A 27,616-nucleotide genomic window follows, 5' to 3' on the forward strand; every position below is an offset into this window, starting at 1 on the left:
ACATTCCAGAAACAATTAGGAAAAAAAAACACCATACTTTTCTCTTTATCAAAAAGAGTCCATCCTGGTGAACAAAGTTGTACGAGAGCTAAAACAATAGCAATGGGAAAAATGTTTGGGCTGGAGAATCTGAAATCATGTTTAACAATAACGTGTACAGAATCTCAAGAGTTCGAGGAACCAAAATTTGTAATGTAAACAAAACTACATTGCTGTAAGGAGTGCACTATAGTAACTGTCATAGCTGACCACGGGCAGCATTGAATGCAAGCTAAACACAATCCAGTTAAGACAGCCTCCCCACAAGTAAAACCCAACACTTGCATCAGACTAAAGAACATGTACAAGATGCTGTAAAGAAATGGTTTCCCACTCAAAATGGCAAAATTGGCTTTTTATAGCACTAATGCTTTCCAGATTTCAGGAATGTTGTCAGCACATAAATAGAGTTACTAAAAACTTAGTCCCTCATGTAATCGATCAGATCAAAAGCAAAGCCAGGGCTTCAACTGGGGAAGCAAGACCCAGAGTAAAATCATATGGTGAGGGAGACAGTGGTGTGAAGAAATAGGGTTGCCAACTCTGCTTGGAAGTACTACAGGAGGAAAAGAACGTGCAAGGCTACAGGGAGAAGGCGGGGGAGTGGCACTTGAGAGCCAGCACAGATACGACAGACCGAACTGCCTCCTTCTGTGCTGTAGCAATTCTGCGACCTCCTGCCTCTAACCACCCACCAACACACTCGCCAAGGTGCCTGTCTACCCTCCTGGCACATTCCCTTCCCACGCCAGGAAAGCAAGCAGATTCGCAGGTGCACGACTAGATAATTCTCGACTCTCAAAAAAGCTTTCCTCCAATAATTTTGTAACTGATAAGTTATATTTATATAGCACCTTTAATATAGTAATAAACGCTTCACAGAAGCGTTATCCAACATAGCCGCGCACGTCAAAAGCTACAGAGATCGGTATCCAAAAGCTTGGTCAGAAAGGTAGATGTTAAGGAGCATCTTAATGGAGGAGAAAGATGTTTAAAGTAAACGGAAAGAAAAGCGCCAGTTTTTTTTTAACGCCCGATATTTCTCCCCGGTTGCCCGCAGCCTTTACTTGCCGAAGGACGGGCAGACCGCTCCACAACAGCACAAAGGCTGTTTTGCCGCTTGAAGCTATTGCGCCACAACACCTCACTTACCGAGTTCAAAATCGCCGCTCTATAAACAGCACATCCGCCACCAACTGCCCACATTCAAAGTTCCCGCACTTCTCAATAAAACGTAACTGAATTGGCTGGGAGCACATCACAGATTCCGATTGGCGGCTGGCTGCCTTACTCGTCTCGCCCCGTCCCGCTCCGCTGTGAGCATGCGTGAGAAGAGGGCGGGGTTGCAGTAAAATGCAGCTCGGATCTATCAGCCAGTCTCCTGTCCAATTGGACACTTTGAATCTTAAAGGGACGGAGCTTCTGTCGCGTTGCCAGGGACGCCCTGGTTTCGGAATCTGGTTGCGCCTCGCGGTGGCGGCTGTATCATCCCAGTGCAAAAATTACAGAATATTGAAAGTTTACTTCATGCTTTTTTTAAATACATTTTTATAAGACTTTCTACGCAGAATTCTGCAAACCTTTCCTCTGCCACACAAAGTCCACTAATCTATTACCTCCTCTCTCCTCACTATCCAAGGCCCCAAACACTCCTTTCAGGTGAAGCAGCGATTGACTTGTACTTCATTCAATGTAGTATCCTGTATTCGCTGCTCACAATGTGGTCTCCTCTACATTGGGGAGACCAAACGCAGACTGAGTGACCGTTTTGTGGAACACCTCCGCTCGGTCCGCAAGCAGGACCCCGAGCTTCCGGTTGCTTGCCATTTCAACACTCCCCCCTGCTCTCATGCTCACATCTCTGTCCTGGGATTGCTGCAGTGTTCCAGTGAACATCAACGCAAGCTGGAGGAACAGCATCTCATTTACTGATTAGGCACACTACAGCCTGCCGGACTGAACATTGAGTTCAATAATTTCAGAGCATTTTTTACAACCTTTTTTTTGCATTTATTTCATTTCATCTTAGTTTGTTCAATTTGCTTACCCACTTTTTTTTCACGTTTGTACTTGCTGCTGTTCAATATTCAGTCCGTTAACACCTATTCTGTATTAATGCTTTGTCTTTCAACACACCATTAACATATTGTTTGCCTTTGTTCCACGACCTTTTGGTCAGCTATGTGGCCTTGTCCAATCTGTACCTTCTCCTTTGTTATCTCTTGCCCCACCCCCGCCTCACTTGCTTATAACCTGTGACATTTTTAATATTTGTCAGTTCCGAAGAAGGGTCACTGACCCAAAATGTTAACTCTGCTTCTCTTTCCACAGATGCTGCCAGACCTGCTGAGTGGTTCCAGCATTTCTTGTTTTTATTTCAGATTTCCAGCATCTGCAGTATTTTGCTTTTATCTCCATTCTCTACTCCGCCCAAATGGAACAATTTACATTTTTGCTCACTAAAGAAGTTGTTGGTTTGATTGGCATCCTTCCATCTATGAAAGATGATGGATATGCAACAAACAATCCATTTAGGTTGGGGTGTCTTCTCTTGATGAACCTTTGCTGATGACTGTGAAGGTCAATTCTTGAGAGGAAGGTTCTGCCACATGTGCTGCATGTGAAGCTGCCAAGTGACGCTGTAACTTGTTGTTTTTGGTGTTGGCACCTGTTGGCAAGCTGCTATAACCACTGGTCTTTGTGGTAGTGCATGCCAGTCCACAGAATGTGTTGCCATTTCCCTCTTTCGCCAGCTAGTGACTCCCAGGTGCGATAGTTGACATTTAGGGCCTTCATCTCATGCTTCCAAGCATCCTTAAAGCGGAGCTTTGGATGTCCCACTGTGGTATAATATCTACTTTTTTATTTGTAGAGGATAAACTAGTAATTAGAACTAAACCACTATTTTTTATTTCATGTTTTTTTTGTTTTTGGAGAGCAGTTTTATAGATGATTTTGCTATTTCCCATATACATCTCCTGTAGACACATCTTTTGTTTCTTGTCCCACTACCATCTCTTTTTGCCTTGCACTATCATCCTTTTTGTCATTTAACCTCTTCTGTTTTTCACCCTCTCACAGACCCCTTTTGTTCTTCCCACCCACCCCCTTTCCATCCTTTGCTTAAAAACTCTTGTATCTTGAAGTACTCCCAGTTCTGACAAAGGGTTAGCCACCTGAAATGTTAATTCTGTTTTTCTCACCATAGATGCTGCTAGGTCTGCTGAGTATTTCCAGCATTTCCTGTTTTTATTTCAAGTTTACCAATTTAGTTGGAGCCAAAAAAAAACTGCAGACACTGTAAATCAGGGGAAAAACACAGAAAATGTTGGAAACACTGAGCAAGTCAGGCAGCATCCGTAAAGAAAGAAACATTATAACATTTCAGGCATAGCTCCTCATCAGAATCTGAAGATATGTCTTTCTGGGGAAGAAACCTGTCATTCTTATCTGGCCTGGCCCTATATGACTCCAGTCCCACACAAACATAAATGTCGTTGCCACACAGTCAGATTTTACCCTCCAAGATTGTCCTGCTATTTCCAGGAATTAAAGATTAATCTTGTCATTGCTGCAAGAAATCTGGGGGGGAAATGATATGGGCATTAAAAATAAAATATGTTGTTTTCATTTTCTTTGAGTGCTTTAATTTATTAGTTAGAAAAATATCAGAGATCGGGAACAAAGACTGTTTGACCAGGCAGGACAGTTGGAGGCGTGAGATCATATGATGATACCTTCAGTAATATGACCAACGAGAAATGGCAATCTCAGTTGTATCAAACCACTTTGATTCACGTAGAAGTCCCACCAGCGCCTTTTCAGGGCAACTACGGATGGGGATTAAGTAATAAAAACAGAAAGTGCTGGAAATACTCAGCAAGTCTGGCAGCATCTGTGAAGAGGGAAACAGAGTTGATGTTTCGAGTCGGATATGACTCTTCTAGTTCCGACCAAGAGTCATATCCAACTCAAAACGTCAACTGTTTCTCTTTCCACAGATGCTGCCAGACCTGCTGAGTATTTCCAGGACTTTCTATTTTTATTTCAGATTTCTAGCATCCGCAGTATTTTTCTTTTATTGTGGGGATTAAGTGCCAGCCTTGTCAGTGACACCCACAGAATGAATTATAAATGAGAGCACCTTACCAGAAAGAACAAAACAAGGGAAAGAAGGGGAAGGTCATTAAGTTCGGAAGTTATTGAGGTCAATATTAAGGCCAGATGACTGCAAAATTTCCAACAGAAAGATGCGGTGCTGTTCATTGATTTACATTGAGCTGTAATGGAACAGTAGTTGTAAGCAAGGGTGCCTCATTATTGTTAATTCACTATATATGTGATTCAAAAGTGGGAGCTTCCAATGTTGAGAGTAGAATAAAATATGTGACAGGCTTTAAAATCTTGTATTGGGTCTTGAAGATATAGTGCTTTTGAAAAAGAGTTTTGTATAAAGTTGCATCGAGATATTGAATAGCATGGAAACAGGCCAGGAAAGACAGTAACAGAATGAGCCCAAACATTTAGGCATGCTAGCCTGAAGGTGTTGCTTGAGCAGTTGTGGCTCAGGAGCACAGCAATATTTGCAAAACAAAGGCATAATAGGTCTCAGAGAAGTATAACCTAAAATGCCTAAAAGGAGGTAGCTACAAATGTCATCTTTTATAACAACATAGCTGCAAGTCAGAAAGAAAGAATATTCGTGACCTCATAACATCTGAAAGGGAGGTCCAAGAACTACTGCTGTTTATAGAATGCTTCTAAAACAGCAAATGTTCCAAAGCACTTCACAAAAGTGAGACAGACAGCAAACATCAGGCTTTATAAATAGGGCTATAGACTACCAGAGCAAATGCACAAGGTAATGCATATGTCACAATTGTGAGAAGTTTTGTGGGCTCCATTATAGAAAGGACATTAACACTATACAGAATGCACAAGTATGGTACAGGAAGATACCACTGATGAGAAGCAATAGTTATGTGGAATAATAGTTATTGAGACTATTTCCACTGGAACAATGGCTAATAAGGTTTTTTTTTAATTGGTAAAGGGTTTTAATAGGGTGACAACAAAAAGATTTCTTCTGATTGAAGAATCAGTAACAAGAATTTTAAATTGTGACTGAGGAGAGAGATTAGGATAAAGTTATTTACACAATCATTAGAGCATGTAATGCTTTGCCAGAGACTAGTTGAAACAGAGACAATTGTAACTTCCAAAGGAAATGTAGATAAACATTTGAAACAATGAGATTAGTTTTGTATTGGTCTAGCAAAGAGTCAGCACAGATACAATGAGTTAAATGGTCTTCTGTGATGAAAACTTCTTTGTATGGAAAGAAGACTGGAAGCATGATCAAAAGGTGTTGGAGAGGTGTGGAGAAAATTAGCAAAGTGGACAGATTTTAGGATGTGCATTCAGAAAGGAGGCTGAAGATGGCTGAAATCTTTGTTTCAGACAATAGAGTGGCAAATAGGAGGGTGATATACAGGAGGCCAAGTTTGGAGGATAAAAGCAGCTGGAGGGGAACATAGGATTGAAAGAGTTGCAAGGAAAAGGAATTTTGAATTCCGTGCATCAGGGAGAGAGAACTAACAGAGTTTGAGCACTGGAGAAGTCATAATAGGTTTAATATAGCAAAGAATGTGGGCGAGGAGTTTTGGACAAGCTCAGGGTAATAATATTGGGCAAAGATCATGAGGTCAGTTAGGAGGACATTGGTGAAATTAAGTATATATAAGATAGCACAAAAGCAAAATATTGCGGATGCTGGAAATTTGAAATAAAAGCAAAAATGCTGGAAATGCTCAGCAGGTCTGGCAGCATCTGTGGCGAGAGAAGCAGAGTTAACATTTCAGGTCTGTGACTTTTCATCAGAACTGATAAGATAGTGTTTGGAGAAAATAAAAAGCATGGATAAGCGTTTTAACAGCAGTGAGGTGATGTAATGCCTGAAGAATTGCCTTCAACACGTTCTCAAAATTGAGTTTTTTTTAACATTTGTTTGTGGGATGTGGGCATCACTGGCTAGGCCAGCATTTATTGCCCATCAACTGAATGGCTTGTTAGGCCATTTCAGAGGGTATTTTAAGAGTCAACAACATTGCTGTGGGCCTGGAATCACATGTAGGCCTGACCAGGTAAGGATGGCAGATTTCCTTTCCTAAAGGACATTACTGAACCAGATGGTTTTTACAACAATTGACAATTTCCAGATTAATTGAATTCAAATTTTATCATCTGGCATGGTGGGATTTGAACCCATATTCCCAGAGCAATAACATAAGTTCTTCATTTAGTAGCTCAGTGACATTCCCACTACACCATCACTTCCCCCGAATAAATACTAGGAAAGGAAACTGTTTATCTTCATTAAGTAATGGACATTGCTACAAACAAAACATTACTTACTGGGGAAACACAAAAAGTTATCAACAAGACAACAGGCTCTCAGGTTGTTCATTAAGGGGATCTCAACCATTCACTATTTATTAACGACTAACTGAAGGGAAAGGAAGCCACATATCCAAATTTGTTGATGGCACAAAGATCACTAGTATTGTATGCAGCGTGGATGGAAACATTACAATATTGATAAATGAAGTGAATAAGTGAAAACTGAGGCAATTGGATTTCAATGTAGGCAAATATTGCTTGATTTCTCCTTTGGAAATTTTCTATTTAATGCTGAAATTACAGTACTAATTGATGTTATTTTGGTACAATTTACCCAGTACCATTTTGCGGCACTTGCCCTGTCTGGTGAGCGCGGGATGTGCCATGATGTTTGAGTGACAGGTGCAACCGCATGCGCAGTGAAGGCTGTGCGAGTGTGATGAGCTGCGGGGTGGACAGTGATGGACAGTCAGTGTCGGGCGGAGTGAGGGAAAGGCGCTGGTCGGGCCGGATCGGGTAGTAAAATAAGGATCCCCCCCCCCCCCCCGCCGCCACAGTAAAAAGCGAAAGCTTATTAGATACCCCTTGGTTTCAGATTGTTGACTGTCGTCGTTTTGACCCGCCAGCTGGCCAGTGGGTCGGTTGGAACAGGGGGCGGTTTGTGTGAGTCTCATCTCCCGGGAGCGCGGGCAGGCGGGAGCGAGCGGGGGAGCGCGAGCAGGCGGGGGCACGCGGGCAGGCGGGAGCGAGCAGGCGGGGAGACACTGACCTTGGAGCGGATGAGCAGCAAACGAGCTCTGATCGCACTCAAGGTAAGTGCAACAAGAATAAATATCTAGCATTGCCCACAAGAGTCCCCGCCCCGGGCCGTAATGCCAAGGAGAGCCCGTGTATGTTGAGGTTCTCATGGTTTGTACCAATCGCAATCCTCGTGTAATAACTGGGTGATCGGTTTGGAACGAGTGCATTTCCCCCCCCCCCCCCCCCTTTATCTTATGCGATTAATGTGGTTGATCAGACGAAGGAGGATTTGGAATCAGCGATGGGCTTGGCCTGCCTGCGGGTTTGCAGAATAGTTTGCAGAACTAAATATTTCTTTCCCCAAAATTCTTATTTTTACAAATTTTATATTGTGTGTGAATTTCAAGTTGGTTTTCCTTGCCAGATGTTGACATGTTAATTTGATCTTGTTTTCGTTTGATTTGTTCATCTAACGGTATACCAATAAGGAATATTTCTAGAAATCTAAGACTGAGACAATGCAGAGGGATGACATGCAACTCACTTGATGACATTATCTTGGAAGAGGGACGGAATCGTACAAGAGTTGCCGCTGTTTAAAATGGAAATAGTCGTCTGTTTTTGGCTGGTTTTTTTTAACCCTATTTTCACATGAGTAAAATAAATGGTGACTCCATTTTAGCCAAAAATACATTTTTCAGCGATGATTTGGAAGCTTTGTATTTATTTCCAACAAGCTGCGTGTAGGAATAGAGATAGCATAATGAACGCCGTTAATCTGATTTTTATGCTGGCTAATATTTCGATTGGTTGCTTAGCATTTAGCAATAAGTCTTCACATTTAGTCCTGGTAAATTCGGTCTTTCAGAAAAGAAATCGATGTTTTTCGGTATCCGCCTAGTAATAACTAAGGGCATTTTTTTTATTGCTTTGTGAGATGTTCAAGATTATTTTGAATGTGCCAATTTCCAAGAGTTCACCAGTAAGAGAGAAATCGGCGTGTGTGTAATATCCTTTAACATCGCGCATTGATACAGGTCAAAAATGTATGATAATTTACTGTTGGTAAATTCTGCTAAAAAGAGATTTACACTGTTCGGGGTTCAGCCCAAATGTAACACGGAAGATTGCAACTCAGAACATTTGACCTTTCCAGAAAAAGGTTCATCACTCCAGATACATGTTTGTAGGTTCCTTAGGAAATATGGAAAATTAGCACAATTCATACGTATTGTTTTAATATTTATTTTTAAATAATGAAAACATACAAAATTATGCACAATTCAGAAACAGCCCTCACTTGTTCTAAATGTATGTACAACAGCTAATGTGTTTGCCATTTCCAGTTAGAATATAAATTAATCAAAGTGGACATATTTTCAATATAATACATGGTAATAGTAATAAAAGCAAACAGATTAGTGCAGTATTAATAACGTGCTATCAACTTTCACAAGTAAACTACAAAAATAGTACACATTATGCAAAAGCTGTTTTAGGAGCAAAATGTTTAACATGTTAGCAAGCATTTTTGTTCCAATTTATTCCCTTCTACAGTCTTCTGGATATAGTGACTCATGCTGCAGCATAGTTTCATAGGCACTGGCAACCATGCTGCACTTTTTCGATTCTTCATCTGTGAGTCTAGACAACATCAGTAGCTTGCATTTATATAGCGTCTTTAACATAGGAAAGCATCTGAAGGTCCTTTACAAAAGCGTAATCAGACACAATGGGCACTGAGTCAAAGAAGTAGAATTTGGAAGGGGTGATGTAACTTGGTTAAAGGTCATTGACTGTAGGTTGACCATTCACCAAGTAAGACATTGTAGCAAATCTGGTTCTGTTCTGACTTGGTATCTATACTTTCCTTCAGATAGGCCCTGGTTAACAATCTGAATTGAGAATCCTTGCAGTGAGTCCAGAATGTCTGAGGTCAATTATAGCAAACCACTGCCACCCTGCTAACTCAACACAGACAAGGGACCTCACTTGTAATATTCCAGCTTTGTTAGGCTAAGTGGAATACTGTGACATGTTATCCATGGAGTCATAGGAAAGAACTGAAAAGTATTTGAATTTTGTAAATTAGTGCAAATTGCAATATTACCAAAATTTGAGGATTCGACTGGGAGAAGGGGAGGATTTTTTCTTTCAGGGTGAGACTCCATTTTAAGATTTTGGCTTCTTTACTTGGGCCTCCTTCCACGACATACCAACCATAGTCAGGAGTCAAGTATCACATGGTAGAAGTTGTTATTATAGAGTCATATCCGTTAGGAAGTGTCCGGAATAATTTGAATTGCAACCTTTATATAGCTGAGAGAGATTAGAGACTGAATTTTAATCTAGATCGTAGAAGCAAAAGGACAATGTTCTGTCTCACAGCACCTTCTAATCCTCATAATTATATTTAAAGTGGTGGATGGGGTTCAAGCTGGCTACTTTGTCTTGGATGTGTATGTTGAGCTTCTTGAGTAGTGTTCGAGCTGCACTCATCCAGTCAAATGGATTACGCTTTTGACGTGTGCCTCGTAAGCTTTGGGGAGTCAGGAGGTGATTTACTCACTGCAGAGTACTCCGTCTCTGACCTGCTCCTGTAACCACAGTATTTATGTAGCTGGTCCAGTTTAAGTTTCTGGTCAATGGTGACCAACCCAGGATGTTGATGGTGGGATTTGGTAATGGCATTGAATGTCAAAGGGACTTTCTCTTGTTGGAAATGGCCATTAGCTGGCACTTGTGTTGTGTTCATATTATTTGGCACGATCAGCCCAAGTCTGAATGTTGTCCAGGGCCATAGCCATTGCTGTATCTAAGTGTGCTGTTTCTTGCTATCATGTGGAGTGAATCTAATTTGCTGAAGTTTGGCATCTGTGATGGTGGGGACTTCAAGAGGAGGCTGAGATGGATCATCCACTTAGTACTTTTGGCTAAAAATGGTTGCCAATGGTTCAGCCTTGACTTTTGCACTCAAATGCTGGGCTCCACCATCGTTGACGATGTTCGGGAGCCTCCTCCACTTGTTAGTTATTTAATCGTCCATAATTGGATGTGGCAGGTCTGCAAAGCTTTGATCTAATCTGTCATTTGTGGGATCCCTTAGCTCTGTCTGTAGCATGCTGCTTCTGCTACTTAGCATGCATGTAATCCTGTGTTGTAGCTTCAGGCTGGCACCTCATTTTTAGGTACACCTGGCACTGCTCCTGACATGCTCCCCTATACTCCTCATTGAAACAGGGTTGGTGCCCTGGCTTGATGGTAATAGTAGAATGAGGGATATGCCAGGTCATGAGGTTACAGATGGTGGTGGAATACAATTTTGCTATTATTGATGGCAAACAGCACTTCATGGATGCCCAATTTCTAGCTGCTAGATCTGTTCTGAATCTGTCCTATTAGGCACAGTGGTGATGCCACACAACAGGATGGAGGGCATCCTCAGTGACATTGTCAGAGCCAGTAACTAATCAAGAACATTTGTCCCATTTCCGTATCATTAGAAATCACAGTTGCAGCAAAATAATTGAATAAATTGACTAATTTTGTTTAAATTCACACCATTGTTCGTAGCTGTTACTTATTGTGGGGGAGACTAAACTCAGTAGAATGAAATGGCCATATGTTGTTTGAAACTGATCCTGGAATGCTCAATTTAAATTCAGAAAATATCCAAATGACTCAAAAGTCTGGTTTATTTAATGATGATCAATAAATGTGTGCAGCACATGCTGAATTGTTCAGAGAACACAAATGATCTATCAACTTTGTTCAGTGAGCAGCTGAGTCATACAGACTCGGAAATTCCCAGGTTCAATCTCTATGCTGAGTTATCTGATATTTGTAGGATGGTGGCAGGGACACCAGAATTGACCTTAATACACATTGGTTAGGGAGAGGAAAGTTATTCAGCGTTCCTGTTTTTGGTTGCTAACCAGTGACCTGGACAGCAAATTAGGAGTGGTTTGGGTACAGCTATGACTCCCTCCTTGGTTGAATAATGACATCGTTGAGCCTCACTTTTTTTTTAATTCTTCCGTGGGATGTGGGCATTACTGGCAAGTCCAGCCCTTGTTGCTCATCCCTAATTGCTCTTGACAACTGAATGCCTTACTAGGCCATTTCAGAGGGCACTTAAGAATCAACCACATTGCTGTGGGTTTGGAGTCACATGTAGGCCAGACCAGATAAGGACTGCAGATTTCCTTCCCCAAAGAACATTAGTGAACCAGATTGGTTTTTACAACAATCAATGATAGTTTTATGGCACTGTTACTGAGACTACCTTTCAATTCCAGATTTTTATTAATTAATTGAAGTTAAATTCCACCAGCTGCCCAGGGCATTAGTCTGGGCCTTTGGATTATTAGTCCAGTGACATCGCCACTACACCGCCATCTCCCCCTATGAATAATGATCACATGGGCTGGTACTGGAGGGTATCCAGTCCCATGGAACCATATCCTAAGGATGACTTACAAACTATGGAAGAGAAGAACTGGTGGAAAAACACTTTAAATAAAAAAACACAAAACATTAATGGAAAATGAAGCTTCAATGATATTAGGGATAATATATACACAATACAAATGTTATTTTTGATTTATTTCAATGGAACTGACTGCAACTAATTTTCACACAGGTAACAGACACTGAATAACCAATTTTTAAATAAATTGCTTACAATTTCATTGGAGTTATTAATCAGACAGCTTCTTGTGCAGCTATGTTTGCAGCTTGATGGTTAAAATTGTTCAGATGGTTTTGTTTCATGCGCTTGGTAAATGGGATGGGGGGAGTGACAGAACAACTTTCCTTATTCCGTGCTGTCGTGTAATAAACTCATCCCACGCTTTAATAATATTAAACTGTTGTCTCTTTGTTGTATGAAAGACAATAGCTTCATACTTTAATATTTTTCATTATTTGGCATACAGGCTCAAATCTTATACCGTAATATTTGAAAATAGAGTATAACTTAGCTTATTACTAGTTTCTTGACTGTGTGCAGCCTTCACTTCACATCCATCCCCATTCCCAACAACTTTACTGCTATGTCTATTTTTTCATATAATTTAGAGCTCATTATCCTGATAGGGATTTTGCTCTTTTCTTTGTGCCCCGTTTGAGTCAAACGGGTCGGATGATTGAAAAACTTAAGAGTATACTTTCATCTCGGACAGAGTTTGACAAGACAGTCTTTATGGTGGACCTCTTTAACTGCAAGGGCATGACCTGCTCCAAAATGTCAATCAGAATGAAAGAGCTGGAACTTCTAGATCTTGAGTGATATTCTACATTAAGCTTTAATTGCATCATGCACATTTCTTGTTTCCATGCCGATCACGAGCTCAAGTCAATATTGGCAGCAGACGCAACCTGTTTGTCCGTCTCATCTTAAACTAAAAGGAAACTTAAGCAAAATTCTTGAACCCCCTATTCTAGATGTTATTCTTTTGCTTCAAGGATTTATCATAATGATGAAAAAAAATTAGATGAATCACAAAAGATGGAGTTATTTTTTCAGAGAAAATAGCTCAACATTTTATCTGTTTGCCTATAATTCTATAGCAATACCTGTTGTTTTCTGTAGTGTACATTCTTTGCTAGATCTTGGTTGGAATGCGATTTGTTGTTTCTTTTGATTCCTTTGCCTTCCTGATGATAAATCAGAAGTATTTTGGAGTATGTTTTTTCCCCCAAAAATATACTTTAGTCATAAAAATCTGTTTAAAAAAAATGCATTACAAAACAGTTCAAAACAGCACCAAGTTGACATTCCAAAAAGTGCAAAGGAAAGCAGTTTTCTTCGATACAGGAGTGAGTTGCCTCACAACCCTTCCTGTACATTTTACAGCAAACCCATATTTGGTGTATACAGCCCAGGGGCTTTCCCATGGGTCCAGCCCCTCAGTTCACTTTGGTAGGAGGACCTTACACAGTGCATCCCTCAGCATGTAGTCTTGGACCTTGGACTGTATTTTGGAGTATGTTTTTTTTAATTTCCAAAATATACTTTATTCATAAAAATCTGTAAAAAATACATTGCCAAACAGTTTCAAACAGCACCAAAAAATACAAACATTGCAAGGGAGATCAGTTTCCTTCATTACAATCATGAGTTGCCTCACAACCCTTCCATTTCACATTTGTCATGCCAATTACATTTTTACATTTACAGCAAATGAAAATTTTCCCGATACAGTTCGAGGGGTTTCCCATGGATCCAGCCTCTCAGTTCAGCTTGGTGGGGGGTCCTTACACTGTGGTCTTTCCCCATTGAGCCTTTGCTGTGGCTGCCCCAAGCTTTAGTGCGTCCCTCAGCACGTAGTCCTGGACCTTGGAATGTGCCAGTCTGCAACATTCGGTCGTGGACAACTCTTTGCGCTGGAAGACCAGCAGGTTTTGGGCAGACCAAAGGGCGTCTTTCACCGAATTGATAGTCCTCCAGCAGCAGTTGATGTTTGTCTCGGTGTCCCCCCCTGGGAACAGCCCATAGAGCACAGACTCTTGTGTTACAGAGCTGCTTGGGATGAACCTCAACAAAAACCACTGCATCTCTTTCCACACCTGCTTTGCAAAGCCACATTCCAGGAGGAGGTGGGTAACCGTCTCTTCCCCACCGCAGCCACCGCGGGGACATTGCGCGGAGGGGGGCGAGACTTCGGGTGTGCAGGAAGGATCTGACGTGGAGGACCCTTCTCACCACCAGCCAAGCTACATCTTGGTGCTTGTTTGAAAGTTCTGATGATGAGGCATTCCGCCAAATGATTTTGGCGGTCTGTTCGGGGAACCATCCAACAGGATCCTCCATCTCCTTTTCCCGTAGGGCCTTGAGGACATTCCGTGCAGACCACTGCCTGATGGATCGGTGGTCAAAGGTGTTTTCCCGCAGAAACTGCTCCACGAAGGATAGGTGGTACGGCACGGTCCATCTGCATGGAGCGTTTCGCGGCAATGTGACCAGGCCCATCCTTCGCAACACCGGGGACAGATAGAACCTCAGCACGTAGTTGCACTTGGAGTTTGCGTACTGGAGGTCTACACACAGCTTGATGCAGCCGCACACGAAGGTGGTCATGAGGATGAGGGCCACGTTGGGTAAATTTTTCCCGCCCTTATCCAGAGGTTTGAACATCGTGTCCCTCCGGACCCGGTCCATTTTTGATCCCCAGATGAAGCGGAAAATGGCTCGGGTGACCGCCACAGCACAGAAGTGGGGTATGGGCCAGACCTGCGCCACGTACAGCAACAACGTGAGCGCCTCGCACCTGATGACCAGGTTCTTACCCACAATGGAGAGAAATCGCTGCCCTCACATGCTCAACTTTTGTTGTACCTTGGCTACTCGCTCCTCCCAGGTTTTGGTGCACGCCCCGGCCCTTCCGAACCATATCCCGAGCACCTTCAGGTAGTCTGACCTGACGGTGAAGGGGACAAAGGATCGGTCAGCCCAGTTCCCAAAAAACATGGCCTCGCTCTTGCCTTGGTTAACTTTGGCTCCCGAGGCCAGTTCAAACTAGTCGCAGATGCTCATCAGTCTGCGCACGGACAGCGGATCCAAGCAGAAGACGGTGACGTCATCCATGTACAGGGAGGTTTTAATGTTTTTATTATAATGTTATCACTAAAGTTTCTTCTTTAATTTGAGGCCATTTATTTGCATCCTTGACATCCCTTCTTTAAGTTCCCTTTAAAATAAAGTACAGGGGTGTGGGCTTGGTGATAGTGTGAGGGTATTTCACCTTCTCATTTACCATTAACTATATTGAATAGATAGCCATTCTTTGTCAATGACATAGGATATTACTAACAGCTATTTTTATTGAAATATGCCAAATAATTAGATCTGCATATACTTTGCATAAAGGCATTGTAAAACATGGTTTTCCCATTTTAAAGGTGAATCAAAATATGTTGTAATTGAATTGTTCACATTAGTTAAAGGAGATTGGGGTTGCTCACACAGATAAAAATACAAAATGTTTATCTAAGTGGTGTCCTATAGCATTTTTTTATATTCCTTATACTAATTTTCATTTATTTTCTCAGGTCTTGTATTCCTTGCTCAATTTGAATAATTTGGGTTTCTTATTTACATGATTTCATATTTCATGTACTTTGACTTGTGAGGCCCCTCTTCACTGCCTTTCCAGACTGTAAAGCTATGCTTCTCTAATCTTTCCTCCTAGTTCACCCCCTTTATACTTGAATTTGGTCGTGTCCTTTATTGTATCCTTGTTTATCGTTATTATGGTAAGGTCACGAACATTCAACAGAAGGTCTGGACGGTGCATTATAAAACCTAAATAATTACTGTAGAGTTTTCTGGTGTGTGTTCTATTAGATTTTTTAAATTACTTCCATGTTTTGTGGAAATCTCACTGTACTAATTCAATTCAACTTGCTGATAAAAAAATCATTATAATTATACAATACTTAACATTTACCGATGTGAGAATATCATCTCAGTTGTAAATTCAATTGTGTAAGCAATCTAAATCCATTTGCAAATCATTTGTTGTATTCTCTACTGCTCTCCCTGTTTTAGCTGGTTTTAGGATCAGGTGATTAATCTACATGGGAATTAACACAGATCCAAGTATTGTTTCCATCAAACCACTCTTTTTATTCATTTGTGGGATGTGGGTGTCGCTGGCTAGGCCTGCATTTATTGCCCATCCCTAATTGCCCTTGAGAAGGTGGTGGTGAGCCGCCTTGAACCGCTGCAGTCTATGGGAGGTAGGTACACCCACAGTGCTGTTAGGAAGGGAGTTCCAGGATTTTGACCCTGTGACAGTGAAGGAATGGCGATCTGGTTCCAAGTCAGGGTGGTGTGTGGCTTGGAGGGGAACTTGCAGGTGGTGGTGTTCCCATTGCAACTGCTGCCCTTGTCTTTCTATGTGGTAGAGGTCGTTGGTTTTGAAGGTGCTGTCTAAGGAACTTTGGTGCGTTGCTGTAGTGCATCTTGTTGATAGTACACACTGCTGCCACTGTGTGTTGGTGGTGGAGGGAGTGAATGTTTGTGGATGGGGTGCCAATCAAGTGGGCTGCTTTGTCCTGGATAGTGTCGAGTGGCTTGAGTGTTGTTGGAGCTGCACGCATCCAGGCAAGTGGAGATTATTCCATCACATTCCTGACTTGTGCCTTGTAGATGGTGGACAGGCTTTGGGGAGTCAGGAGGTGAGTTACTCGCCGCAGGATTCCTAGCCTCTGAACTGCTTTTGTAGCCACAGTATTTATATGGCTACTCCAGTTCAATTTCTGGTCAATGGTAGCCTCGAGGATGTTGATAGTGGGAGATTCAGCGATTGTAATGTCATTGAATGTCATGGGGAGATGGTTAGATTCTCTCTTGTTGGAGACTTGTGACTTGTGTGGCACGAATGTTACTTGCCACTTATCAGCCCAAGCCTGAATATTGTGCAGGTCTTGCTGCATTTCGACACAGACTTCTTCAGTATCTGAGGAGTCGTGAATGGTGCTGAACATTGTGCAGGCATCAGCGAACATTCCCATTTCTGATCTTATGCTCCCCCTCAAATCTGATGTTAAACCTCAACAGTCATAACAGCTGTTTTTTTTTAAAAATTAGCTTTGTACCCAATCTAGTACTTTTCTGAATTTCTGTGGCTTTTAGCTTAATTAAAAATTCAGTGTGGCTAGTGTTCTGTTTGTTGAGACTTTATTTGTCTTGCCCTATGGGTTTATGGGTTGATTCATAGAGATTGAGGGAGAAAGATTTCAAACAGGCTAAATCATGATGTGCCATCATGTATCTTCAAAATCCTCAAAGAAGCCGAAGGGGTTGTTAGGCAGGATCTTCCCTTTCTAAATCCATGCTGACTATTTCTTAAGTATTTGCTATACAGCCACTCTCTATTCCAATATGTTACCTATATTTGATGATGTGTAGTTGCTAGACTCCAATTTACCCTTTTAAAATCTGTTTTCTTGCTCCAAGCCTTATGGAGCCTTACCAGACATTACCCAATGATTCCTTGTTGATAGCTAGTGTCCCGCAAATTTACTCCCTAGTCTCCTTTAACATCCTAGGATACAAGCCGTGAGTACCTCTTCCAAGCTGACTTTAATAGCCACTAGTTTTTCGGGTGTGTTACAGATATCAGTTTGCAAATTAGTAAAACTGTTTATGATATCTCCAACCAACCACTGCTTGCATTTAAAATGTTTTCATAGAGGAGAAAACATAGATACTGAGCCTTTGATAGATAGTTGACTGGAGATATGACTTTTGAATATGGCTTTTCATGACTGTGAGGGTTGTATAAGGACAGAGCGGTTTAACAAGGAAACTCTAGATAGTAATGCCGAGTTGGCTGAAGGATCTAGTAGTGAAATGGAGAGGGGAGAGGTAGTGCTGTGTGAGAGGATAAAGTGAGATGACGGGAGGGCATATGAGGGACTGTAAAGCTGGAGAAGGTTGTGGAGGAGTTTGTAGATGAGGATTTTAAATTCAAGATATTGGGGAAATAGGGAGCTAGTGTTGGTTGGTTGAGATGCTGGGCAAGCTGGACTTAGTGTAGGAGAGAGTATGGATGGCAGAGTTCTAACAAATTTAGAGGTTGGGTACTTGAGGAATACTGCGTTGGAGAAAGAGTTTGATGCAGAGCACTAACTTAGAAATTGAAAATGTGTTCTTTTCAATGCTAGGAATTTTTAAAATATTGAGAGGAAGTGCGAACAGCATATTAGAAATAATTTTCTGTCCGTTTACACCATGCCCTTCTTACTAAAAAGTTATATTTAATTAATGTTAATTTAGCGTCTCTTTGGTAGTCATTGAGGTGATGCTTATTTTGAAGAACGTAATTGGGTTCTATTGATTTCAGTAATGAGAAACCTACAATATTCTGGTACATTTTTAGCAATTTTAGAGTCTACAGAACAAAAACCAAATACAAATGATGTGCCTATAAGCAGCCAGACTTGAAGATTGGGCAATTGAGCACTATTAATAGTACAGTATTACAGTTGCTGGGATGCTGTTGCTGGGATGCTGTTATCAATATTGGCCAATTTTTGAAGGTGCTGCTGTGTAATGTTAGTCCAGGAACTGGCAAGGAAGTTGTGATTCACAGATACCATTGAAATAAAGAAAAAGATTTTGTTGGCATGCTTTAACATATATTAGTTTTTATATTGAGTTTCAAGTACTAAATATAATTACTATCAGTGCTATTGATTTTTTTTTGTAATATGACTTTAAGGTACCCTTATTGTATCTGTGCTTTGGAGTAATTCAGTATCGTACAGTAGATCACTGACAGTTCACTCTTCTATATGAAGGCAAAATCAGGCCATTTTAGAAATTTCCACTTTTAAAATAGTTCAGGTCTTATTCTTTACTATCTGAACATCCTGAATGTTTGAGTTAGTTGGACTGTAATATTTATGTGGGGACAGACTGTTCTGGTTAAAATGAACTGCTGCTAGATATTGTTGCAATGATAATTGTCACAGGTGACTGGCAGTTTGTTGGCATGTTAAATCACTGTTCTAAGGAGTAGCTTATAACAATATTTCCACCTCCGTGTTAAATTTCTGTTGTTGATGTGGCTGTCTGGCAGAGGTGATAAACTTGAGTGAGGGGTTTCCTCCTGGGAAGGGAAAAATTTACAAGTTAACTCTTGCATAGTTCCTGAAGTCCAGTTAGATGGTGGCATTGACAGAGACATTTAGGAACAAATTGTTGCTTTGTTTATGCAATTGTGCTATCAGTGAGGAGAGCTGAATGAATCAGAAATAACAAAAGATAAGATGAAATACATTTGGTTAGGGTGGGAGTGGGGACATTGGTTTATTTAAATTAATTTTTCCCCAAATCATTCACAGGCTTGAGTTGTTCATCTTAAAGATAAGAGCTTGAATTTATATAGTATATTTATGTGTCCCAAAGAGCTTTGTAGCTCCTTTTTTATTCTTTCATGGAATGGAATGCGGGTGTTGCTGGCAAGGCCGGCATTTGTTGCCCATCCCTAATTGCCCTTGGCAACTGAGTAGCTTGCTCTGCCATTTCAGAGGACAGTTAAGAGTCAACCACACTGCTGTGAGTCTGGAGTCATACATAAGCCAGACCAGGTAAGGATGGTAGATAGTAATTGAGACTAGTTTTCGATTCCAGATTTTTATTCATTAACTAGCTGCAGTGGTGGGATTTGAAATCGTGTCCCCAAGGGCATTGGCCTGGGTCTCTGGATTGCTAGTTCAGTGACATTACCGCTACGCCAATGGCTCCCCCAATACTAATGAAGCATTTTTCAAGTGCAGTCACTTGCTGTAATGTAGGAGGCATAGCAGCAAATTTGTTCAGCCACAGCAACAACAACTTGCATTAATATAGCACCTTTAATATAGGAAAACATCCCAAAGTGCTGCACAGGAGCTTAATCAGATAAAAATTGACACCGAACTCATGAAGGAGATTAGGAGGGTTGACTAAAAGCTCAGGTAAAGAGGTATGCTTTAAGAAGGGTCTTAAAGGAGGAAAAAGACGTAGAGGTTTAGGGAGGGTCCCACAAACGGCAATGAAATAAATAACCAGCTCATCTCTTTTACATGTTAGTTGGGAAACAAATGTTAGCAATGAGAACACCCTGCTTTTCTTCAAGTAGGGCCATGGTGCATTTCCCTTCAGGGAAGAGGGCAGACTTAGTTTCACATCTCATCCAAAAGACAGTGGGCTGAATTTTACAGACCCCCCAACGCAGGGTTATGGTGGGGGTGGGGTGCAGAGGGGCGGAAAATGCCTCTGGCAAAGGTCTGCCATGGGCCTCGACGCTGGGACTGTGCGGCCCAATATTGCTGGTGGTGGTGAGGCCTCGTGGCGGCGCACCTGCACCCCCCCCCCCCCGCCCCAGCTCAGTGACAGCAGCCAAATTTAAATGTGTATATTAATTTAAATAAAGGAATAAATTACGTTCTTGCTCCCGCCATCTGTCCTGGTGCGATATTGGTGCCGGTGGCCTTCACTACCACACCTTCGGATCCCCATCTGCGGATTCAGGCGGAACACTGGTGGCTGGTGGGGATTGGGGGAGCAGGTAAGTTTGTCTGTGCGGGAGTGGAGGGTGGTGGTGTGGAGCAGGGGCAAAATAATATCATTGATTTAGGGAATGGTGGGAAGGGTTAGAGTGTAAGGTTTATGTACTTTGGAGTGGGGGGGGGGAAGGTCAGGTGAGCAAGGGAAGTGTTTTGGGGGCGGAGAGGGCAAGTGATTAATTTTATGGTTTTTGTGGGGGGGGTGGGAGAGGAGCAATTTAAATGGATTAAATTTTTTTATTGACGTTACCTTGGTTTGTTAAGTGCGTCCAGGATAGTTTTCTGAAGCAGTATGTGGATGGCCCTACTAGAGAAGGGGCTACACTCGACCTCCTCTTAGGAAATGAGGCTGGGCAGGTGGTTGATGTGTCAGTGGGGGAGCACTTTGGGACCAGTGACCATAACTCCATTAGCTTCAAAATAGTTATGGAAAAGGATAGGACTGGTCCTCAAGTTGAAGTCCTAAATTGGGGGAAGGCTAATTTCGATGGCATCAAACAGGAACTCTGAAAAGTTGAATGGGAGAGGCTCTTTACAGGTAATAACGAGGGATATTGTGAGCCTAGTCAAAAAGAAAAAGGAAGCATTCGTAAGGGCTAGAAGGCTAGGAACAGACGAAGCCCTTGAGGAATATAAAGAAAGTAGGGAAGGGTTGGGATTTTCTTCTCCCTGCTGCTTTCACATGTATTCAAGTCCTCTGAAGAAGGAATTTTCCTCCACACAAGATCAGGGGGCAGGTTGTTCAACCTTGCCCGTCTAAGAGCAAAGTCCAAAGTACGGAATGTCCTCATCAGGGAACTCCTCTTTGCTGACGATGCTGCTTTAACATCTCACACTGAAGAGTGCCTGCAGAGTCTCATTGACAGGTTTGCGGCTGCCTGCAATGAATTTGGCCTAAGCATCAGCCTCAAGAAAACGAACATCATGTGGCAGGACGTCAGAAATGCTCCATCCATCAATATCGGCGACCACGCTCTGTAAGTGGTTCAAGAGTTCACCTACCTAGGCTCAACTATCACCAGTAACCTGTCTCTAGATGCAGAAATCAACAAGCGCATGGGAAAGGCTTCCACTGCTATGTCCAAACTGGCCAAGAGAGTGTGGGAAAATGGCGCACTGACTCGGAACACAAAAGTCCGAGTGTATCAAGCCTGTGTCCTCAGTACCTTGCTCTATGGCAGCGAGGCCTGGACAACGTATGTCAGCCAAGAGCGACGTCTCAATTCATTCCATCTTCGCTGCCTCCGGAGAATACTTGGCATCAGGTGGCAGGACCGTAACTCCAACACAGAAGTCCTCGAGGCGGCCAACATTCCCAGCTTATACACACTACTGAGTCAGCGGCGCTTGAGATGGCTTGGCCATGTGAGCCGCATGGAAGATGGCAGGATCCCCAAAGACACATTGTACAGCGAGCTCACCACTGGTATCAGACCCACCGGCCGTCCATGTCTTCGTTTTAAAGACGTCTGCAAACGCGACATGAAGTCCTGTGACGTTGATCACAAGTCGTGGGAGTCAGTTGCCAGCGTTCGCCAGAGCTGGAGGGCAGCCATAAAGGCTGGGCTAAAGTGTGGCGAGTCGGCAGTTGGCAGGAAAAAAGACAGAGGCGCAAGGGGAGAGCCAACTGTGTAACAGCCCGACAAACAGATTTTTCTGCAGCACCTGTGGAAGAGCCTGTCACTCTAGAATTGGCCTTTATAGCCACTCCAGGCGCTGCTCAACACACCACTGACCACCTCCAGGCACTTACCCATTGTCTCTCGAGTAAAGGAGGCCAAAGAAGAAGGAAGGAACTTAAGCAAGGAGTCAGGAGGGCTAAAAGGGGTCATGAAAAGTCATTGGCAAACAGGATAAAGGAGAATCCCAAGGCTTTTTATGCATATATAAAGAGATAGAGGGAAAGGCATGACCCACTCAAGGACAGAGGAGGGAATCTATGCGTGGAGCTAGAGGAAATGGGCGAGGTACTAAATGAGTACTTTGCGTCAGTATTCACCAAAGAGAAGGACTTGGTGGATGATGAGTCTAGGGAAGGGAGTGTAGATAGTCTGGGTCATGTCATTATCAAAAAGGAGGACGTGTTGGGCATCTTGCAAAGCATTAAGGTAGATAAGTCCCCTGGGCCTGATGGGATCTACCCCAGAATACTGAGGGAGGCAAGGGAAGAAATTGCTGGGGCCTTGACAGAAATCTTTGTATCCTCATTGGCTACAGGTGAGGTCCCAGAGGACTGGAGAATAGCCAGTGTTGTTCCTATGTTTAAGAAGGGTAGCAAGGATAATCCAGGAAATTATAGGCCGGTGAGCCTTACGTCAGTGGTAGGGAAATTATTAGAGATGATTCTTCGGGACAGGATTTACTCCCATTTGGAAACAAATGAACTTATTAGCGAGAGGCAGCATGGTTTTGTGAAGGGGAGGTCGTGTCTCACTAATTTGATTGAGTTTTTTGAGGAAGTGACGAAACTGATTGATGAAGGAAGGGCAGTGGATGTTATCTCTCTGGACTTCAGTAAAGCCTTTGACAAGGTCCCTCATGGCAGACTGGTACAAAAGGTGAAGTCACACGGGATCAGAGGTGAGCTGGCAAGATGGATACAGAACTGGCTCGGTCATAGAAGACAGAGGGTAGCAGTGGAAGGGTGCTTTTCTGAATGGAGGGCTGTGACGAGTGGTGTTCAACAGGGATCAGTGCTGGGACCTTTGCTGTTTGTAGTATATATAAATGATTTGGAGGAAAATGTGGCTGGTTTGATTAGTAAGTTTGCGGACGACACAAATGTTGGTGGAGTTACGGACAGTGATGAGGATTGTCAGAGGATACAGCAGGATATAGATCGGTTGGAGACTAGGGTGGAGAAATGGCAGGTGGAGTTTAATCTGGACAAATGTGAGGTAATGCATTTTGGAATATCTAATACAGGTAGGAAGTATACAGTAAATGGCAGAACCCTTAGGAGTATTGACACGCAGAGAGATCTGGGCGTACAGGTCCACAGGTCACTGAAAATGGCAACACATGGATAAGGTAGTCAAGAAGGCACACGGCATGCTTGCCTTCATCGGTCGGGGCACAGAGTATATAAATTGGCAAGTCATGCTGCAGCTGTACAGAACCTTAGTTAGGCCACACTTGGAATATTGCGTGCAATTCGGGTCGCCACACTACCAGAAGGACGTGGAGGCTTTGGAGAGGGTACAGAAGAGGTTTACCAGGATGTTGCCTGGTCTGGAGGGCATTAGCTATGAGGAGAGGTTGGATAAACTCGGATTGTTTTCACTGGAACGACGGAGGTGGAGGGGCGACATGATAGAGGTTTACAAAGTTATGAGTGGCATGGACAGAGTGGATCGTCAGAAGCTTTTTCCTAGGGTGGAAGAGACAGTTACTACGGGACATAGGTTTAAGGTGAGAGGGCCAAAGTTTAGAGGGGATGTGCGAGGCAAGTTCTTTACACAGAGAGTGGTGAGTGCCTGGAACTTCCTGCCGGGGTAGGTGGTGGAAGCAGGTACGATAGCGACGTTTAAGAGGCATCTTGACAAATACATGAATAGGATGGGAATAGAGGGATACGGTCGCCGGAAGTGCAGAAGGTTTTAGTTTAGACAGGCATCAAGATCGGTGCAGGTTTGGAGGTCCAAATGGCCTGTTCCTGTGCTGGACTGTTCTTTGTCTGGCAAGTGGGAGGTTTTTAAAAGTGAAATAGGAAGAGTTCAGGGCCGGCATGTTCCTGTTAGATTGAATGGCAAGGCTGGCAAGTTTAGGGAACCTTGGTTGACGAGGGATATTTAGGGTCTGGTCAGGAGAAGGAAGGAGGCATATATAAGGTATATAAAAGCAAAATACTGCGGATGCTGGAAATCTGAAATAAAAACAAGAAATGCTGGAACCACTCAGGAGGTCTGGCAGCATCTGTGGAAAGAGAAGCAGAGTTAACGTTTCGGGTCAGTGACCCTTCTTCGGAACTTATGGCATATATCAGGTATCGGCAGCTGGGATCAAGCGAGTCCCTCGAGGAGTATAAGGGATGTAGGAGAACACTTAAGAGGGAAATTAGGAGGGCGAAAAGGGGCCATGAGATTTCCCTGGCAGATAAGATAATGGAGAATCCTAAAAGATTCTATAAGTATATTAAGAGTAAAACGGTAGCTAGGGAGAGAGTAGGTCCCCTTTAGGATCAGTGTGGTAATCTATGTGTGGAACCACGGGAAATGGGTGAGGTCTTAAATGAATACTTCGTCTGTATTTACCGTGGAGAAGGTCATGGAAGCTAGTGAGTTCAAGGGAGGGAACAGCGATATCCTGGAGCATATCAACATTACAAAGGAGGAGGTGTTGGAGGTTTTGAAGCGCATTAAGGTGGATAAATCCCCAGGGTCTGACCAGGTGTATCCTAGGATGCCATGGGAAGCAAGGGAGGAGATTACTGGGGCCCCTGGCAGAGATTTTTGTATCATCGTTAGCCACGGGTGAGGTACCGGAAAACTGGAGGATAGCTAATGTTATGCCTTTATTTAAGAAGGGCAGCAGGGATAAGCCAGGGAACTACAGGCCAGTGAACCTTACATCAGTGGTGGGAAAGTTATTGGAAGGGATTCTGAGAGACAGGATTTATATGCATTTGGAAAGGCAAGGTCTGATTAGGGATAGTCAGCATGGCTTTGTGCGTGGGAAATCATGTCTCACGAATTTGATTGAGTTTTTTGAGGAGATGACCAAGAGGATTGACGAGGGCAGCGCGGTGGACATTGTCTACATGGACTTTAGCAAGGCCTTTCACAGGGTCCCGCATGGTAGGCTGGTCCAGAAGGTTCGAACACATGGGATCCAGGGTGAGCTAGCCAATTGGATACAAAATTGGCTTGGTGATGGGAGGCAGAGGGTGGTAGTGTAGGGTTGTTTTTCAGATTGGAAACCGGTGACCAGTGGTGTGCCGCAGGGATCGGTGCTGGGCCCTGTGTCGTTTGTCATATATATTAATGACTTGGGTGTGAATGTAGGGGGCATGAATAGTAAGTTTGCAGATGACACCAAAATTGGTGGTATAGTGGACAGTGAAGAAGGATGTCTAAGGTTATAACAGGATATAGATCAACTGGGAAAGTGGGGAAGGGAGTGGCAAATGGAATTTAATGGAGACAAGTGCAGAGTGATGCATTTTGGGAAGTTAAACCAGGGCAGAACATATACAGTGAATGGCAGGGCCCTGGGGAGTGTTGTTGAGCAGAGAGACCTTGGGGTGAAAGTACATAGTTCCCTGAAAGTGGCAACACAGGTAGACAGGGTGGTAAAGAAGGCGTATGGCATGCTTGCCTTCATCGGCCAAGGTTTAAAGGGGATCAAAGGGGTAAATTTTTCACACAAAGAATAGTGGGTTTCTGGAATGAGCTGCCAGAGGAGGTGGTGGAGGCAGGAACAGTAGCAACATTTAAGAGGCTTCTGGACAGGTGCTTGAACGAGCAAGGTATAGAGGGATATGGAATTAATGCAGGCAGGTGGCATTAGTATAGATAGGCATTATGGTCGGCATGGACGCAGTGGGCCGAAGGGCCTGTTTCTATGCTGTACAACTCTATGACTCTAAATATTTAAATTGAATGTTAGGGCTTAGAGCCCTTTAAAAATGGCATCAGCGCCTGCGCAAAGGCGGCTGACGCCATTGCTGGGGATGGACTGCCCGCCCCCTCCATGTCATCGGGATGGGCGGGCCGCCCTGGCTATTTGAATGAGCTGTCAAGCTGAATAGCATGGCAGCTCCGCGAAGTGTGGTCTGCGCGGGTGAACCTCCACTGTTTTCGTCTGCCGCCAATTATGGCGGCGGAAGTATAAATTCTAGTCCAGAGTCTCTGATGGTGCAGTACTCCTCAGGCTGAAGGGTCACCCTAGAGTAAGTGCTGAAATCTTTGCAGTGGGGCATCAATCCATGGCCTTCTGACTCAGCATAAGCCAAGGCAGACTCAATAGTGCAAGTCTTGAAGTTAGAGTTTATTAACCCCTGCTGTAGTTAACATGGATTTTATTAGATTTTGCTGGGTTTTATGATATGTTGTGAGATCCCTATATTTAAGGTATGATAAAGTAAAGTATAAAAACATTGGCGCTGTGACTGGAATAATTGATGAAACAAACCAAAATGTTATTTTTGTTTTTCTTAGGTTTTGTCGGGATAATCCTTTATGGGTGAAATCATGGATGCAGTAGTCCACCTCATTAATGATTCTTTGGAATTCTATCGATGGAGCCTCATCATTGCAGGTACTTATATATATTCTATTCAGATTAATGCTGCATTAATACTGGTCTTTCTGTATTCTTCCTGTGAAGTGAGGGTGTGTTCACATTAATTCTATTAGAAAAGCACACATTGAGTATTGTCTCTATGTCAAGCCCACGTATTATCTGGTTTGGATTAAAAAAGAGCCTTTTGTTACAATTTAGTCTTCCTCCAAATGATTAATGTGCTCATGCCAAATATCTAATTGTGGATACAGCCCAAATGTCTAATGTACAGACACATCATAGGTCATGAGAGGATAACAATGGAAAGAACAGCACTTTATATTCGTAACATGTCTCCAAATATTCTGAGGTGAAAATAAGTGACCATGGTGATGAGAAAGGTTAAGAATGCTGACTTTAACTAGATCAAAGATTTAAATTTTGTGTATGCTTCTGAAAGAAGGGAGAAGTAGCAAATTAGAAGGATTTAGGGAGAGCATTCCAGAGTGTGGGATGGACATGGCTGTAGACTTTGACTGAAAGTGGAATGGAGGGAGGGGTATTCACAGAAGCCCAAGTTAGTGGAAAGTCTGGGGTGAGGGATAGGTACTGGTTATTGAAGGCATAGGTGATTGGGAAGCAGGCTAAGTCATAGAATCATTATGGCATTCGGCCCATCGAGCCCAGGCTGGCTCTTTGTAGAGAAATTGAATCAGTCCTATTCGTCTGCTCTATCCCCGTAGCCCTGCAAGTTTATTTTCCTCAAGTGCCCATCCAATTTCAATAAGATCACCCATCGTTCTGTTACAGTTTATCCTGTCAGTCTTTGGTTCCATTTTACCCTGGCTGGATCCTCTTTCATCCCATTGTAGTTAGCCCTCTTTGATTTTAGAAGTTCTACTTCAGATTGTTCCTTGCTCTTTTCCATTATTAACCTAAACCTTACGATACAGTGATCACTCTTACCCAAACATTACCCGCAGACACTTGGCCAAACTCATTCCCCAGCACCAGATCCAGCAATGCCTCCTTTCTAGTTGGACCAAGGACATAATGGCCAAGGAAGTCCTTCTGAACACATGTCAGAAATTCCTCCCCCTCCTTACCCTTTACTATAACATTATCCCATTAGATATTTGGATAATTAAAGTCC

The 27,616-nt window shown here is 42.9% G+C and overlaps 2 protein-coding genes across 7 annotated transcripts in view; one reads left to right on the top strand and one right to left on the bottom strand.

Moving 5' to 3' along the window:
* ttk (ttk protein kinase) overlaps positions 1–1,319 on the bottom strand; it is an 80,224-nt gene extending 78,905 nt beyond the window's left edge. For 2 of the 5 annotated variants that reach the window (XM_068026699.1, XM_068026716.1), the window contains exon 1: positions 1,192–1,318. The gene's annotated coding sequence lies outside the window, so the exon portion shown is untranslated. The other 3 variants (XM_068026732.1, XM_068026724.1, XM_068026703.1) reach the window with 3 other exon arrangements.
* A 5,678-nt stretch (positions 1,320–6,997) lies between these two features.
* elovl4a (ELOVL fatty acid elongase 4a) overlaps positions 6,998–27,616 on the top strand; it is a 50,376-nt gene continuing 29,757 nt past the window's right edge. The window contains exons 1-2 of one of the 2 annotated variants that reach the window (XM_068026749.1): positions 6,998–7,250; positions 26,400–26,499. In XM_068026749.1, the coding sequence (XP_067882850.1) occupies positions 26,458–26,499 (42 nt within the window). In that variant the 5' untranslated portion in view covers positions 6,998–7,250; positions 26,400–26,457. Of the gene's footprint in view, positions 7,251–26,399; positions 26,500–27,616 lie in introns of those variants that run through there. The other variant, XM_068026743.1, reaches the window with a different exon arrangement.

Source organism: Heterodontus francisci, chromosome 3 (genome assembly GCF_036365525.1).
Source record: "Heterodontus francisci isolate sHetFra1 chromosome 3, sHetFra1.hap1, whole genome shotgun sequence".
In the NCBI taxonomy this organism is placed as follows: Eukaryota; Metazoa; Chordata; class Chondrichthyes; order Heterodontiformes; family Heterodontidae; genus Heterodontus; species Heterodontus francisci.